This window comes from Cebus imitator, unplaced genomic scaffold (assembly GCF_001604975.1).
Source record: "Cebus imitator isolate Cc_AM_T3 unplaced genomic scaffold, Cebus_imitator-1.0 Scaffold161, whole genome shotgun sequence".
Lineage (NCBI taxonomy): Eukaryota > Metazoa > Chordata > Mammalia > Primates > Cebidae > Cebus > Cebus imitator.
The window spans coordinates 2866009-2880690 of record NW_016107476.1 but is presented as its reverse complement, the minus strand read 5'-3'; the positions used below and the strand labels follow the sequence as shown (position 1 = coordinate 2880690).

Here is a 14682-nt window from a genome sequence, read left to right as displayed (position 1 = left end):
GATGGGGCTGCAGGAGGGGATGGGGCTGCAGGAGGGAATGCAGATGCAGGAGGAGACGGGGCTGCAGGAGGGGGTGGGGCTGCAGATGCAGGAGGGGATGGGGCTGCAGGAGGGGATGCAGATATAGGAGGGGATGGGGCTGCAGGAGGGGATGGGGCTGTAGGAGAAGATGCAGATGCAGGAGGGGATGGGGCTACAGGAGGAGATGCAGATATAGGAGGGGATGGGGCTGCAGGAGGGGACAGGGATGCAGAAGGGGATGGGGCTGCAGGAGGGGATGGGGCTGCAGGAGGGGATGCAGACACAGGAGGGGGTGCCAGAGTGGGCATGGTTGCAGGAGGCGGCGGAGCTGCAGGAGGTGGCGGAGCTACAGGAGGGGATGGGAGGCAGGAGGGCATGGGTGTCTAAGTGTGTCTAAAGCTCAAGGCTGGCACTGCCTCTGGGCTTTCTTAAAGTCTCCCCCAGAACCTCAGCTTCAGAACCCATCAGACACCTTCCCTGTCCTAAGGGATTGGAAGCTGCCCTGAGCTTTGGCTGACTGAACCAGGCAATAGGGTGAAAGTGCACAGCTACCTTCCTGCCTGGCCCAGGGCCGGACACACAGTGGGGATCATGCATATCGCCAAGCTACATTAACACAAAGTGGAAGAATTAGAGACCAGGATGGAGCCGCCACACTCGCCCATCACAACCCTCTGGACCAAAGAGAATTGTGGATCATGAGAGGTGGGATCTCAGAGCTCTTAAGCATCCCCAGTCCTGGGAAGGGGAGCAGCTGTGTTCTCTCTCAGCCCTCCCTTAGCCGCAGGGAGCACGCTTCACTGCTGAGTAGACATCAGCAATAACACAGCCACATCTCTCAGACAGTGACTCACTGGGACTGGGCTCCCAGGCCAAACATCATGCCCTCTGAAGCCACTGCCTTGCACCCTGGCTGGAGAAACAGAAGGCAAAGATACGGCCCTGTCTGCTGCCTTCCTAGTCCACCGCCACCACCCTGCCCGCCTCAAAACACAAGAAAACTTAGCTGGGACTCAGGAAGGGAACCCAAAGATGGTACAGTAATGACTTTCAGGCCCCAGGAAGGCCGACAACAATGTGCCCCGGCTTTGGGATCAAGACACTAGGCCCACCCCAAGGTATTTCCCAGGAAAAACCTATCGTTCCTCCTAGCCTCAGTTTCCCCAAGTTCGAGTGAAGGTGGAGAGATGACCTCTAAGAGCCTACCTGCACCCATACCCTCTGCACCAGCACGGGGTTCTCATTGTCCCCTTCACGGTCTTGCCTGTTCCCGTCTCAGAGTCACTGCTCCTGTGCACAGGCACCATTCTGGCCCATTCCTCACCTACATGACCCTCAAGCCTCAGGTCCACAAAGCTCTCTCTGACCACAGGGCAAGAAAAGTTCTCTCTGTCCCTGAGTCCTGACAGCTACAAAGATGGCACAGTGCCTGCTATGGGTATAAAATCATCGCCTCCCTCAGGCAGGCTGTGAGCTCTCGGTACTGTGCCTGCCATCCTTCTGCTTGCTCCCCCTTTAACACGGTGCTCACCATACCCTGCAAATACAGATCAAATGAACATCATTTTTAAAAGAATACTAGGAGGATACGAATCAGTTACCCTTCCCTTTCACAAAGGCTCCAACACTGCAGCAAGAGAGTCAGGTCAGGCCTAAGGACCCTGCCTGCAGCAGCAACAGACAGGAACCTGAGGGCTGCAGGCTCTCCATCCCTAGAGATGTTTACACGATACCTGAAACCCCCTGCCTTTGCTAACTGAGCTCGCCTTCCTGAGGACAGGCTCCAGCCCAGGGAATGAGCCTCTGGACCCGGAGGTAGCCACAGTTCTTACTGGATGTCTCGAGGGACCTCTCCACAGGCTCCAGTGAGGTGGATTTCTTCCTGCCCAGGTTCATTAGGTTGCTCAGTTTGAGGCCAGCGGAACATTTCTTCTTGACTGTCAAGATGAGACAGAAAGCAATTGGTACTGCAGGTGGTCCACCCATGTGCCCAAGAGAGATGGAAAAAATAGCAAATCCATTCCCACTACGTCCACCCATCCCTCTCCACTACATATGTGCACCCACACACACATCTCCCCAAACCGGGACCTGCAGGCCAGAGTTAGGTGTCTTTAAAGTCGCACACTCAAGAGGGGTACACAGACTTCTTATAGAATATGTAACCACTTGAGATCTTTACAGACTGTACTGGTTCAAAGAGATTTGTAATAGGGTAAGCAAACAAGAGAGATGAAGAACATTCTAGCCCCAGCATTTCGTGAAGCTTAACTTCAATTTGACCGTGTCTCCTTTTCTCCTGGAACTGTCAGCAGTAGTATTTCCAAGTAGTTTATTAATGGGAGGCCATGTTAGAATCAGCGGCTAAAACCCAATGGTGTTGAGCCCAACAGCCCAGGCTCCCAGCCTGGGACACCATTCCCCTACCGACTCCAGGCTGTTACCGTCTTTGGTTTCTGGGACGTCAGGGTGGCCATCCATGGAGCTCCCACACTCTGAAGCTGACAGGTACTTCTCAGCTATATCTGGCTATGGACAAAAGAGACATGAATGGGGATCACTGGCTGGGAACAGGTACCTTGGAGACCACAATTTAAGGGAAAATACTAGATGGTTCTTGGTTGTAGGCCAGAGGTCAGCTGACCAAACCCCTGCCGGCCACCCAAATGGCAGAATCCAGGTCACTGGTAGGACATCGGCCCAGCTTCCAAATGGCTGCTCAATCTGATGTGACAGTGGCCCCTATAGCCAGCAGGCAGGGCAAGCAGGCTGCCCAGGGGTGGCATTAGAGTTTGCATCCCCAACGACATTGACTGTCAAGCTAAACCACTCATTTTGAGAGTGTGAAGAAGTCTCCTGAGAGCTGACTGTTCTAGCCACGGGGGCTGGCTCATTAGCACAGGGACCGTCCATGATCTGAGTCCTGGCCAGAGCATTTTGCTTGTAGGTTAAAGGAGCCTCTCTGAGCCTCACTCTGCATGTGTGTCACAGAGGGATGACATCCCAGTCTGCTCACAGGGGTGTTGGAGACTAGAGATAATCCCTAGAAAAGTGTAGCTGCCGCTGCTGTTAGAACACGAAGGCCTCAGAATATTCTAATCAAGCTGCTTTGAGAGCATCACAGACTCCAGATCTCTAGAAAACAAGCTGACAGCCTCCCATGCAACAGTTAATTGAACTGACTGGCCTTAGGCAGGGTCCAGGGCCAGCAGTCCCTGGCCAGGGAAACACTGCGTGCTGAGTCTTTAGGGACAGCTCTTGTTTCTCACCCCAATGTGAAGAAAACCCAAATTCATTCCAGCTTGTGTTTGCTTGTCAGTGGCCAAGGAATAAATGAGACAATGAAAAACGGCCCCTCCTGAGTCACTCTGGAATCTGGAAGGACTGTGGGCTCTTTCTCCATGGTGGATGACCTGTACCTTCTGGAGAATAAGCGGCCTCCATCCTGCTCAAGCCCCTGTGTGCCTCTTGCTTTCCTCCCTGGCAGGGGCGGGGACCCCAAGAGGAGCCACAGTGACCTTCTGGCTATTCTGTGTGCCCAGCCTTCAGCACACCTACCTGCAGGTACTCAGGGACAGGAAATGTGACCCGACAGGTGACAATCCTCCCTTTGGCCAGAACCTAACTTAACTTCTTCAGCTTTGACCTTTAAGCCCAAAACTCCCCCCAAAGTACCCTGCAAATGATGCAGTCTTTTGGTTGCAATCAGCCTTGAGGCAGTGCCCCAAGTCCAGGGGCCCGACTGAGGAATAAGGGGGAAGGAAGTGCCTCATAAAATCAGTCTCCCTGCTTAAGAATGCAGGCCAAAGTGACTTTTGTTCAAACAAAGCTTCTCTGTCCCCCACCACCCGCCCACCCCCGGCACCCACAAGCAAGAAAATATTTTAAGTCTGTATCAGTTTCATCCATTTTCCTGCCAAGCTAGAGCTATTGCTCTTTTCCAAGCATTGTATGTTTCTTTTCTTCTTTTTTTGAAATGGAGTCTCCCTCTGTGGCCCAGACTGGAGTGTAGTGGCACCATCTCGGCTCACTGCAACCTCCACCTTCTGGGTTCAAGTGATTCTCCTGCCTCAGCCTCCTGCGTAGCTGGGATTACAGGTACCCACCACCATGCCTGGCTAATTTTTGTATTTTTAGTAGAGACGGGGTTTTACCATGTTGGCCAGGCTGGTCTCAAACCCCTGACCTCAGGTGATCCTCCTGCCTCGGCCTCCCAAAGTGCTGGGATTGCAGGCGTCGGCCACTGTGCATGGCCTCAAGCATTGTATGTTTCTTATTAATTAGACTGAAATATAAAAACCAAGCTCCCAATTTTATACTTTTAATTTTTAGGAGAAAGCATGGAAGGGGACTCTGCCTCCAGGCAGGACAGAGGCTTACTTTCTGGCAGTTAAAGCGCTGGGCATCCGGAGTATACTGGTTTCCTTCAGATGCACCTTCAGAAGGCAGGCCGCTCACTTCCTGGATGACCTGAGGTGAGAGGGAAGCTGTCAGCAGAAGCTGAGGTCCTCTGGCCAGCACTCACAGCCAGGCAGAAGCCACGTTCCTCCAGGTCAGTAGAGCAGATGAGGTGAGGGAGAAGATGCTGAATTTCCAAGGAAGAGGACCCACCCCCATCCCAGCTCCAGCCCCAAGGCCTGCACGTGGCCTTGAACCCAGCTCTGCAGGCTGCAGCGGGGAGGGCTGGTTGTGTAGGCTCCTTTCTGCAGGTCCCACACGTTCAGGGGCATGAGAGGGGGCCCTTGGCAGCAAAGGCCAAAGATGACCAGAGCCGCCAGCCCAGGGCTCCACGAGCCCCTTTCCTGTCACCATTCCAGGCAGGGCTACTGTGCTGATGTAGGTGTGATGAGCAACATCCCTGCTAGACAGTCCCCTGGATTCTCAGAGGTCGCGCGACTCTCAGTGGAGTCTCTACGCTGCCTGAGGAGCAGGCCTGCAAACTGCCTTGTTCCAATGACCCACTGGCTCGCCGGACTCGCCTGCCACCACCCACCCACCCTTCCCTCTGGGAGGGGGCCGCTTCACTGGCTCCTTCATTGGACCAGTGGAGAAAGAGGGTCTCTCTGTAAAGGCTGGACACAGAGAGGCTATGCCTTCTGAAAGCGTTCTTGTCTTTGAAACCCCGAGCAGAGGCTACAGGGCAGGGGTCTCAGGAAGAGGGCGTGAGAGTCTGGGGAGGGAGGCTGGGTCAGGGAGAGGGTGAGTGGGTTTGGGCAGTTGGAAGAATGGAGCCTGGGCTGGGGGCAGATGCAGAAAGTCAGCGGGGGCTCTGACTATGTAAAGCAGTGCCTCGGTCTGAACCAGGGACACTCCCTTCTTCCTGGGGGAGCTCCCAGGGTGACCAGAAACACAATGCCCACCTGGAAGCCCTTTGGAGGTGCAGAATTAGTAAAAGTGATTTCAAAGATCCTCCTCTTCAGTCTATGCCTAGAGCAGTTTATGGAAATGGGTTTCAAATCGGAAGAGCTCCAAAACTCCAGTTCAGGACTGTGGTCCACACTAAATATGCAACACAGTGGCAAGGGAAGAGCACAGGCACTAGAGCTGCCACCTGTGTGACACTGAGCCTGAGCCTCAGCCACTGCATCTGTAAGCTGGGACAATACCTCTGCTGCAAGCCAGCAGTGAGTGGCTGTGTGTCAAGTACCCAGCACAGGGCAGACACATCGACTGCCATCCCTATTAGCTTGGGCCAAATACACGGACGCCTCCACCCAGGGAAAGCACCATTAAGCCAGGAGTTCAGGAGTGGGGCAGGGGCAGGGGTGTCCTTCCCTGGAAAAGCCCTGCGTTGTGCCTTCCTTTACTGGGACCCATGTTCCATAGTCAACATCCCCTGTTTACTGTCATATACCTGTCCCACCCTGGGCATGGGTGGGAATATGCAGAATTGGGACACAGAGGCCCAAGGAAGGTAGATGAGCTTCACAAACCCAACACAGCTAGGTGGAGAGCCCACTGGACAGGTGGACCAGACCCTACTCCCAAAGTGCAAAAGTGGGCAGCTTCTCAGAGCAGGCATTTCCAGCCAAGTCCACCTCTGCAATCATCTGACCGGAGGGAAAGGGTTTCTCTCTGAAGGCTGGACACAGAAAATCTGTGCCTTCTGAAAGCATTCCTGTCTTTGAAACCACCAGCAGAGGCTCTGGGGCCAGGGGTCTCTGGAAGAGGGCGTGAGAGTTTGGGGAGGGAGGCTAGAGGCCAGGGAAAGGGTCGGTGGATCTGAGCAGTCAGAGGAAGAGCACTGGGAACTAGAAGCAAGAGCACAGAGTGTGTGCGTATGCATGTGTGTGCATGTGTGTGCACGTGTGTGTGCGTGCATGTGTGCGTGTGTATACATGCACAGACACAATGTATGCATGAACATAAGTGTATATAAATGTGCATTTGTCCATATGTGTACAAATGTATACATGAATGTGCATGTGTGCATATATGTGTGCAAATGAGTGTGTGTGTAGTGGGTGAGGATGGGGAGGGATAGGAGGCAGGAGACTGGGGTGAGAAACCAACAGCCCAGAGCTCTGGGTCCTAATCAGCTCTGCAGCCCAGGACAAGCCCCTACTCCCTCTGGGCCTCAGTGGTCTTATCTGTACTCTCCAAGTTTCACAAAGCACTCAGTATATACCAGGCACAGTGCTAGGCACTTTGTGCACATTAACGCATCCAGCCCCAAATCATTCAGTTAAAAAAGGGTGAAGCCATGCTCATTTGGTAGCACATATACTAAAATTGGAATGATACAGAGATTAGCATGGCCCCTGCGCAAGGATGACACACAAATTTGTGACGCATTCCATATATTTAAATGATAAAGGGGATAACACCATGGATTCCACAGAAATACAAACTACCATCAGAGATTACTACAAACAACTCTATGCACATAAACTAGTAAACCTGGAAGAAATGGATAAATTCCTGGACACTTGCACCCTCCCAAGCCTAAATCAGAAAGAAGTCGAAACCCTGAATAGACCAGTAACAAGAGCTGAAGCTGAGGCAGCAATTAATAGCCTACCAACCAAAATAAGCCCAGGTCCAGATGGGTCCACAGCTGAATTCTACCAGACATACAAAGAAGAGCTGGTACCAACCTTTCTCAAATTGTTCCAAACAATCCAAAAAGGGGAATCCTTCCCAAATCATTTTATGAGACCAACATCATCCTGATACCAAAACCTGGCAGAGACTTAAGAAGAAAAGAAAACTTCAGGCCAATATCCATGATAAACATAGATGTAAAAATCTTCAATAAAATTCTGGCAAACCAATTGCAACAGCACATCAAAAAGCTTATCCATCACAATCAAGTAGGCTTCATCCCACCTTAAACTTCATATGGAACCAAAAAAGAGCCTGCATAGCCAAGTCAATTCTAAGCAAAAGGAACAAAGCTGGAGGCATCATGCTACCTGACTTCAAACTATACTACAAGGCTACAATAATCAAAACAGCATGGTACTGGCACCAAAACAGTGATATAGACCAATGGAACAGAACAGAGGTCTTGGAAGCAACACCACACATTTACAGCCATCTGATCTTTGACAAACCTGACAAAAACAAACAATGGGGAAAGGAGTCCCTGTTTAATAAATGGTGTTGGGAAAACTGGCTAGCCATGTGCAGAAAGCAGAAACTGGACCCCTTCCTGACACCTTACATTAAAATTAACTCCAGATGGATTAAAGACTTAAACATAAGACCTAACACCATAAAAACCCTAGAAGAAAATCTAGGCAAAAACATTCAGAACATAGGCATAGGCAAGGACTTCACGACTAAAACACCAAAAGCACTGACAAAAAGCCAAATGGACACATGGGATCTAATTAAACTCCACAGCTTCTGCACAGCAAAAGAAACAATTATTAGAGTGAACCAGCAACCAACAGAATGGGAAAAAAGTTTTGCAATCTACCCATCTGACGAAGGGCTAATATGCAGAATCTACAAGGTTCTAAAACAGATTTATAAGAAAAAAACAAACAAACCCATTCAAAAGTAGGCAAAGGATATGGATAGACACTTTTCGAAAGAAGACATATGTGACGCCAACAAACATATGAAAAAATGCTCATCATCACTGTTCATTAGAAAAATGCAAATTAAAACTACATTGAGATACCATCTCAAGCCAGTTAGAATGGCGATCATTAAAAAATCTGGAGACAACAGATGCTGGAGAGGATGTGGAGAAATAGGAACACTTCTACACTGTTGGTGGGAGTGTAAATTAGTTCAACCACTGTGAAAGACAGTGTGGCGATTCCTCAAGGACTTAGAAATAGAAATCCCATTTGACCCAGCAATCCCATTACTAGGTATATATTCAAAGGATTATAAATCGTTCTTTTATAAAGACACACACACACACATATGTTCACTGTGGCACTGTTTACAGTAGCAAAGACCTGAAACCAACCCAAATGCCCATCGATGATAGACTGGACAAGGAAAATGTGGCACATGTATACCATGGAATACTATGCAGCCATAAAAAAATGATGAGGTCATGTCCTTTGTAGGGACATGGATGAATCTGGAAACCATCATTCTCAGCAAACTGACACAAGAACAGAAAATCAAACACCGCATGTTCTCACTCATAGGCGGGTGTTGAATAATGAGAACACATGGACACAGGGAGGGGAGCATCACACACTGGGGTCTGTTTGGGGGGGACTAGAGGAGGGACAGCAGGGGGTAGGGAGGTTGGGGAGGGATAACATGGGGAGAAATGACAGATATAGGTGACAGGGATGGAGGCAGCAAACCACATTGCCATGTATGTACCTATGCAACAATCCTGCATGTTCTGCACATTTACCGCAGAACCTAAAGTGCAATAAACTGTATATATAAAAGAGGTGAAGCCAGGATTTGATCTCAGAGTCCTGGCTCTCAAATGCCCAGGGCTGGCCTTTCAGAGCTTGTTAGCTCTCTCAGGAACCCTACCCCACATGGAAATCTATGAAGCCAAACCACAAACCTGTCTTTGCAGTAGCCTTTCCTTTTCTACATAACACTGTCTTTCACCACTTGAAGATTTTGCAATAAAGATTGAGATACCTGTCTGCACCTTCTAGAAGCTTGGTTTGGCCAGGCCTGAAATTTCCAAAACAATTAGTGGGTTTACAAAAACATCCTGCCTGCTCCAAATCTAGGGTACTCAGCCCTATGGGTGGACCAGTGACTCGGGCAGGTATATTTTGGTCATGTTTTACCAAGGCGGTCAGATCTGTTTCTGACAGGGTCACCAAGGTGGTTATGTTTAGCTGGGGTGGCACGTGGGGTGGGGTGTGGGGTGGATAGAATGCCCCTGTGCTAGAATGGCTGTGATGGGAGACGGGGCAGCAGGAAGCAGGGGAAGGACCACTCTAGCTCTGGGGGTCCCTCTGGAACTGGGGATCCATTCCTGGTGCAAACCTTATACCTGCTGGAAGCATCAAGCCCATCTTCCACCTGGGGCAGGCAAGCCCCTTCCCCAGTGCCTCATTATCACCACACCCGGGGAAGCGTGGGCCAAGTGGACCACATACGTTCGTGGTGGGAGGAGGCGCAGCACTGTGTCAGATAGTCCTAGGTCTGAGAACCAATGTGCCACCACTTGCCAGACAACTTTGATCCATCATCTTCACCCTTTGAGCCTTAATCCCACTCCTGTAAAATGGGGACATTCACATTCCCCAGCTATCCCCAGTGTGGTTTCGTGGGTTCAAGTTGCTAATAGTCCTTGGTCTATGGCAAATAGGTAGCAAGAAGCAGCAACATGTATTCTTCTTCAATAGGAGGTTGGGGATGCCTCACTAGAGGCAAAAAGGGAAATGGGTTTCCACTGCTCCCAAGTCCAGGCTACTGAGGATTCAGAGCTAGCAGCAGCTGCTGTAACCCATTTGCAGAAGACAAATCGCTACCACTTAGAACACGGGAAGCTCTGCAAACCTGAAGGATCAGAAATCCTCTACCCCTGACCCTAACATCTGCCCCTTTAGAAAAGCTGGGAACCACAACTCTAGGAGCCCCTCCAAGTAGCCCGGTGCCCCTCACCCTGAGCCACTGCTCGGCCTGGTCCTTGCTCTGCAGGCCCAGCACGATCACGTCGGCGTTCATAGGCGTGATCTTCAGTTTGTGCTCCTTCTTCCGCACTTGCTTCTCCTTGTGAACGACGCTGCTGCCCAGCAGGTTCACGTCCAGCTGAGGGCTGTGGTCCTTGGAGGATTTGTAGCACTGGAAGGAAAGAGGGAAGATCCACCACTTTGACAGGGATGCCGGGCGGAGGCGATGTCTGCAAAGGAGGGGCCACTGGATGCTGCAGGACCCCCCGAGAGCCTGACTTTACCCAGCAAGACCAAGAGGCTGGATACCCCAAGCAAGCCTGGAGCCCTAACCTCAAATATCAGAAACTCCTGTTTGTCACATCAGATTGTCCCTGTCTCCCTCAAGCCTCCTCACCAGCCTCAGCCAAGGATACTCCAGGATGCTGCTATCCAACTGGCTCAAACTTGCCCCAGGCCTTGGTGGGGGGGACCCTAAAATACCACCTCTGTGGACACCCTTCAGTTCTCCAAAGTGGAACAGATTTTCACCCTTTCTCCACCTCTCTGCATTGCTTGCCTGGCTTCTACAGTAAAGGATCCACAGGGCACAAAAACTAAGCTTCGTATCTGATGAGTTAGGAAGATGATGTGTTAACAAAGAAAGGAAGGACTCTCTTCCCCCACCAGAGAAAATACTTCGCCCCTTGGCTTCCCATTTGTAAAATGGGGGAAACCTTATAGGGTTGCTCAACAGGATTACCTGAAATAACATTAGCACAGAGCAGGACCCGTTGTAACCAGGCAAGAAAAGGTGTTTCTAATAATTCGTGGAATTTCAAATCAGGACATGCAACTGGGAATTTTAATTTAAAATATCAGGAAACAGGACTGTTGTCAGAGTAATATCTGGTTCCTTGATGGGTCTTGTCTTATAATCAGTAGTTTAAAATACTGTTGCTTCTGAAGATACCTACCATTCTCATGCTGCGGATAAAAACAGTAGCCGGAGCCAGGCATGGTGGCTCACGCCTGTAATCACAGCACTTTGGAAGGCCGAGGCAGGCGGATCATGAAGTCAGGAGTTTGAGACCAGCCTGACAAACATGGAGAAACCCTGTCTCTACTAAAAATACAGAAATTAGCCGGGCATGGTGGTGGGTGCCTGTAATCCCAGCTACTCAGGAGGTTGAGGCTGGAGGATTGCTTGAACCCAGGAGGTGGAGGTTGCAGTGAGCTGAGATTTCACCACTGCACTCCAGCCAGAGCGACAGAGTGAGATCCCATCTCAAAAACAAAACAAAACAAAACAGTAGCCAGAATTGGGGCTGGGCTGCAGGAGCCTGACTGGACTCCAGTGGACAGGATGTGAAAACGGACCCGGGGACAGAAAGATGTGTGTGTCTCAAAAGAGGAGGATGGGACACGGACGGGGGAGGTGGTGGTGGTCACAGCCCCCTTTGAGAGCCTGATGAAACGACAAGACCTTTCTGGTTCAGAAAATGTACATGCATCCATGCACACAAAATCCTGCATACAATTTCAGGTTAGGGAGAAGTTAAAATCCCCTGATATAATCAAGCTTAAAACCCCCAGGGTCAGGGACCATCCTGTTCCTCCTTCCCTTTCCCTGTACCTCCCCTAAGGAGAGAAGCCGGGGACAAGACAGCATGAGGCAGACTGACCAGAAGCCTGGTGTCCTTGATGACACAGAGCTGCTTGGCCCACTGTCCCAGCCACTTCTTGCGCCACAGGAAGGCGCAGATGCGGGCGTCACGCATCAGCTCGATGCCAGCCTCCGGTGATGGCCACTGGTAGGGGGCCGACTTGCACTTGCTGCCGTCCTCTTCGTCGTAGGACTCGTAGGAGCTGCTCACAGCCTCTCCGTCCTCTGCAAGGAAGACCAGCTCAGTCAGGGCCTCGTGGGGCAGGGGACGGTCCTGAAGCAGCAGCAGCCAGGCCACAGCTCCCGACTCTCCTGCCCTCAAAGCAGCCCCACAGCCACCAGCCAGATCCCAGGGCTGGCCTTCCTGCCCCCAAACCCCTCAGCGAGGCTTCTCGGATGCTGCTTCTGGCCACAAAACACAAATAACTTCAAACCAAAGTCTCTCCCTTTTCCTCCTCTCATCCTGTCACTCCCCACTCCACAGAAACCCTGAGAAGACGCTGGCCCGCAGACCAACTGCTTGCTCTTGACAAGGCCATTCTCCTCCTCGGAGCCTGGACTTCCTCGAGTGAGAGATGAAGGGCGTGGGGGTGGGGTGTTGCCAGGTTCTTCCAGGCCTGGCGTCTGGCATTCAAAGGGCTCAGGCGGAAGCGAGCGCCATCTGCGCACCACCTGAGCTGCGCGCGGCACAGGCCTGTGAGGGCCGCTGGCCTGGCTGGACCTGAGGAAGGGGCTGCGGCTCCTCAGAAATAAAAGACCAAATAAACCACGGCAGGAAGTGCTTTCTGGGGAAGCAGCCACCTTCTTACTCCCAAATACCCTCTTCTCGCCATAGCCCTTTTTAAAACCTCCATTCATAACCTCCACAGACCCGGCTCGCTTCCCTCCCTGCTGAATACCTCCTGGCACAAATGTAGCTCCTTTACTCGTTTCTAACTTCAACCCTTCCTCTTTTGTTGTTTTGAAAGAATCCCAAAACTCATCAGAGCACAAATCATGCAGGATTCTATGCGCACCCCACCTGCCTCAGTTTCTATTTTCTGCCCCCACCACCCTGCAAGAGTTGTTCTGTTCCCAGGTCCCACTGCTCTATTCAAGGACAACAAAAACCGAGAAACAAAAATCAATCAATCATTTCATCTATCGATTGATCTATCTACCTACCTACCATCTCCATCAATCCATCCATCCATCCCTGAAAAGCAGGGCATGGAGGAAAGGGAACCTCAGGGTTTCAGTCTGACCCCTGGCACAGGAATCCTATCATAACCTTGATGCTCTGCCCAAATTTCCCAGGGAGGGCGCACCCCCTCCTGATCACTGGATACTCCCATACCCAGGCAGCCCTATCTGTTAGGAAATGGGCCCAGCATCTATTTCCCTGACTTCTGCATGGCAGTCCTTGTTCTGTCCCCTTGAGTCAGGCTGAATGACACTCTGCCTTCATTCCCATGACATCTTTCAGAAGAGGACCAGCCCATGGGCCCCTAAATCTTGGCAGAAGAATCCAGAAGCCCTTTCTCCTAGCTGTAAATCTAGATTTTTACTAAGAAGCACATTTGAATTCAAATATAGAAAAATAGAATGAGGCCCCTGCAGTAGTCATTCTAGCAACGGTGACAATGAAAATGTGTTTTGATATTTCTAAAAACATTTTAAATATTTTAATATCAATTTTCTTTAAAAGTCATGGGACATTACTCTTCTTTACGGCTTAATGTAAAAGTATATAATTTATACCTATTAAATAAGACTGAAAATAGCAGTATTACCTAGAATGGAACACTGAACTCTTCGATTACAGGCGACAATGTAAATTAACACAGGCTATTCAGAAAGCAGTCTGGCAGCCTGTTTCAAGGGCTATAAAAATGGCCATACTTTTTGATCCACTAATCCCAGTCCTGGGATTTTATCCTAGGAAACAAGTTTTTAAAAAAGAGAAGGAGCCAGGAGTAGTGGCTCATGCCTATCATTCTGGCACTCTGGGGTGCTGAGGCAGGTGGATCACTTGAGCTCAGGAGTTCGAGATCAGCCTGGGCAGCAAATTCCACCTCTACAAAAAATACAAAAATTAGCTGGGCATGGTGGTATGCACCTGTAGTCCCAGTTACTTGGGAGACTGAGGTGGGAGGATGGCTTGAGCCCAGGAGGTGAAGGTTGCAATGAACTGAGATTGTGCCACTGCACCCCAGCCTGGGCAACAGAGGGAGAACTTCTCTCAAAAAAAAAGGAGGAGGTGGGGGAGGAATGTTACATGCATTAGGATATTCAAATGCTGTTTAGCAGTCAGCAGAAGGGGACTGTGTAAGTAAGGCATGATTTTACCCACTTAGGAACCTACCATGCAGTTGTAATCAATTAAAACTCTGAAAACTAGTGTGCAGCTCGATAAACTCCCTAAGGTGTGCTACAGGAGAAAGCACAGTTAGAACTGTACGTGCAACAGATCAGCACTGCAAGGCAACAGAGGAAAAAGCTAAACATCGTTGATTCCATGGGTGGTAGGATCAGGGCGATGTATACATTGTTTTCTATACTGTCAGTACTGCATTATCTGTATAATAAGTGACATTTAAAAAATGATACAATGTCATTGAGATTCTTCCTTCAGTAAATTAATGGAGGCCTACAGAGTTTAGGGTGAAGAATTTGGGTGAGTTCTCACTGTTCTGTGCTTCTGGGGTTGCCCTATGTGTTTCATGAAGAAATCTAACATCTGCCCATCCTCCTCCATGGGAGTATTAGGAAGCTAAGAACAGCGAATCATCAACAGGACTAGGTATGAAAGAAAAAACACTGAGAATAAAAAAAAGAGAGAGAGAGAGAGACTGGGCATGGTGGCTCACACCTATAATCCCAGCACTTTTGGACGCCAAGGTGGACAGATCACTTAAGGTCAGGAGTTTGAGACCAGCCTGGCCAACATGGTGAAACCCTGTCTCTTCTAAAAAT

General features: G+C 50.1%; 1 protein-coding gene, 1 long non-coding RNA gene and 1 other non-coding gene across 8 annotated transcripts in view; 2 read left to right on the top strand and 1 right to left on the bottom strand.

Moving 5' to 3' along the window:
- Window positions 1-14682, bottom strand: part of AFAP1L2 (actin filament associated protein 1 like 2) — a 113083-nt gene that overhangs the window by 10439 nt on the left and 87962 nt on the right. For all 6 annotated transcript variants that reach the window (XM_017543859.2, XM_017543856.2, XM_037743991.1 and 3 more), the window contains 5 exons: window positions 11747-11952; window positions 10075-10254; window positions 4402-4491; window positions 2466-2550; window positions 1854-1958 (listed from right to left, as the gene is read on the bottom strand). In XM_017543859.2, coding sequence (XP_017399348.1) covers window positions 1854-1958; window positions 2466-2550; window positions 4402-4491; window positions 10075-10254; window positions 11747-11952 — 666 coding nt within the window. The remainder of the gene's footprint in view (window positions 1-1853; window positions 1959-2465; window positions 2551-4401; window positions 4492-10074; window positions 10255-11746; window positions 11953-14682) is intronic.
- Window positions 1-14682, top strand: part of LOC108314787 — a 29995-nt gene that overhangs the window by 12926 nt on the left and 2387 nt on the right. Inside the window, exons 2-3 of the long non-coding RNA XR_001829657.2 lie at window positions 5181-5183; window positions 11007-11017. This is a non-coding gene — a long non-coding RNA (uncharacterized LOC108314787). The remainder of the gene's footprint in view (window positions 1-5180; window positions 5184-11006; window positions 11018-14682) is intronic.
- Window positions 6725-6827, top strand: LOC119473480. Its single transcript, XR_005202695.1, has one exon. It is a non-coding gene; the product is annotated as a U6 spliceosomal RNA (small nuclear RNA).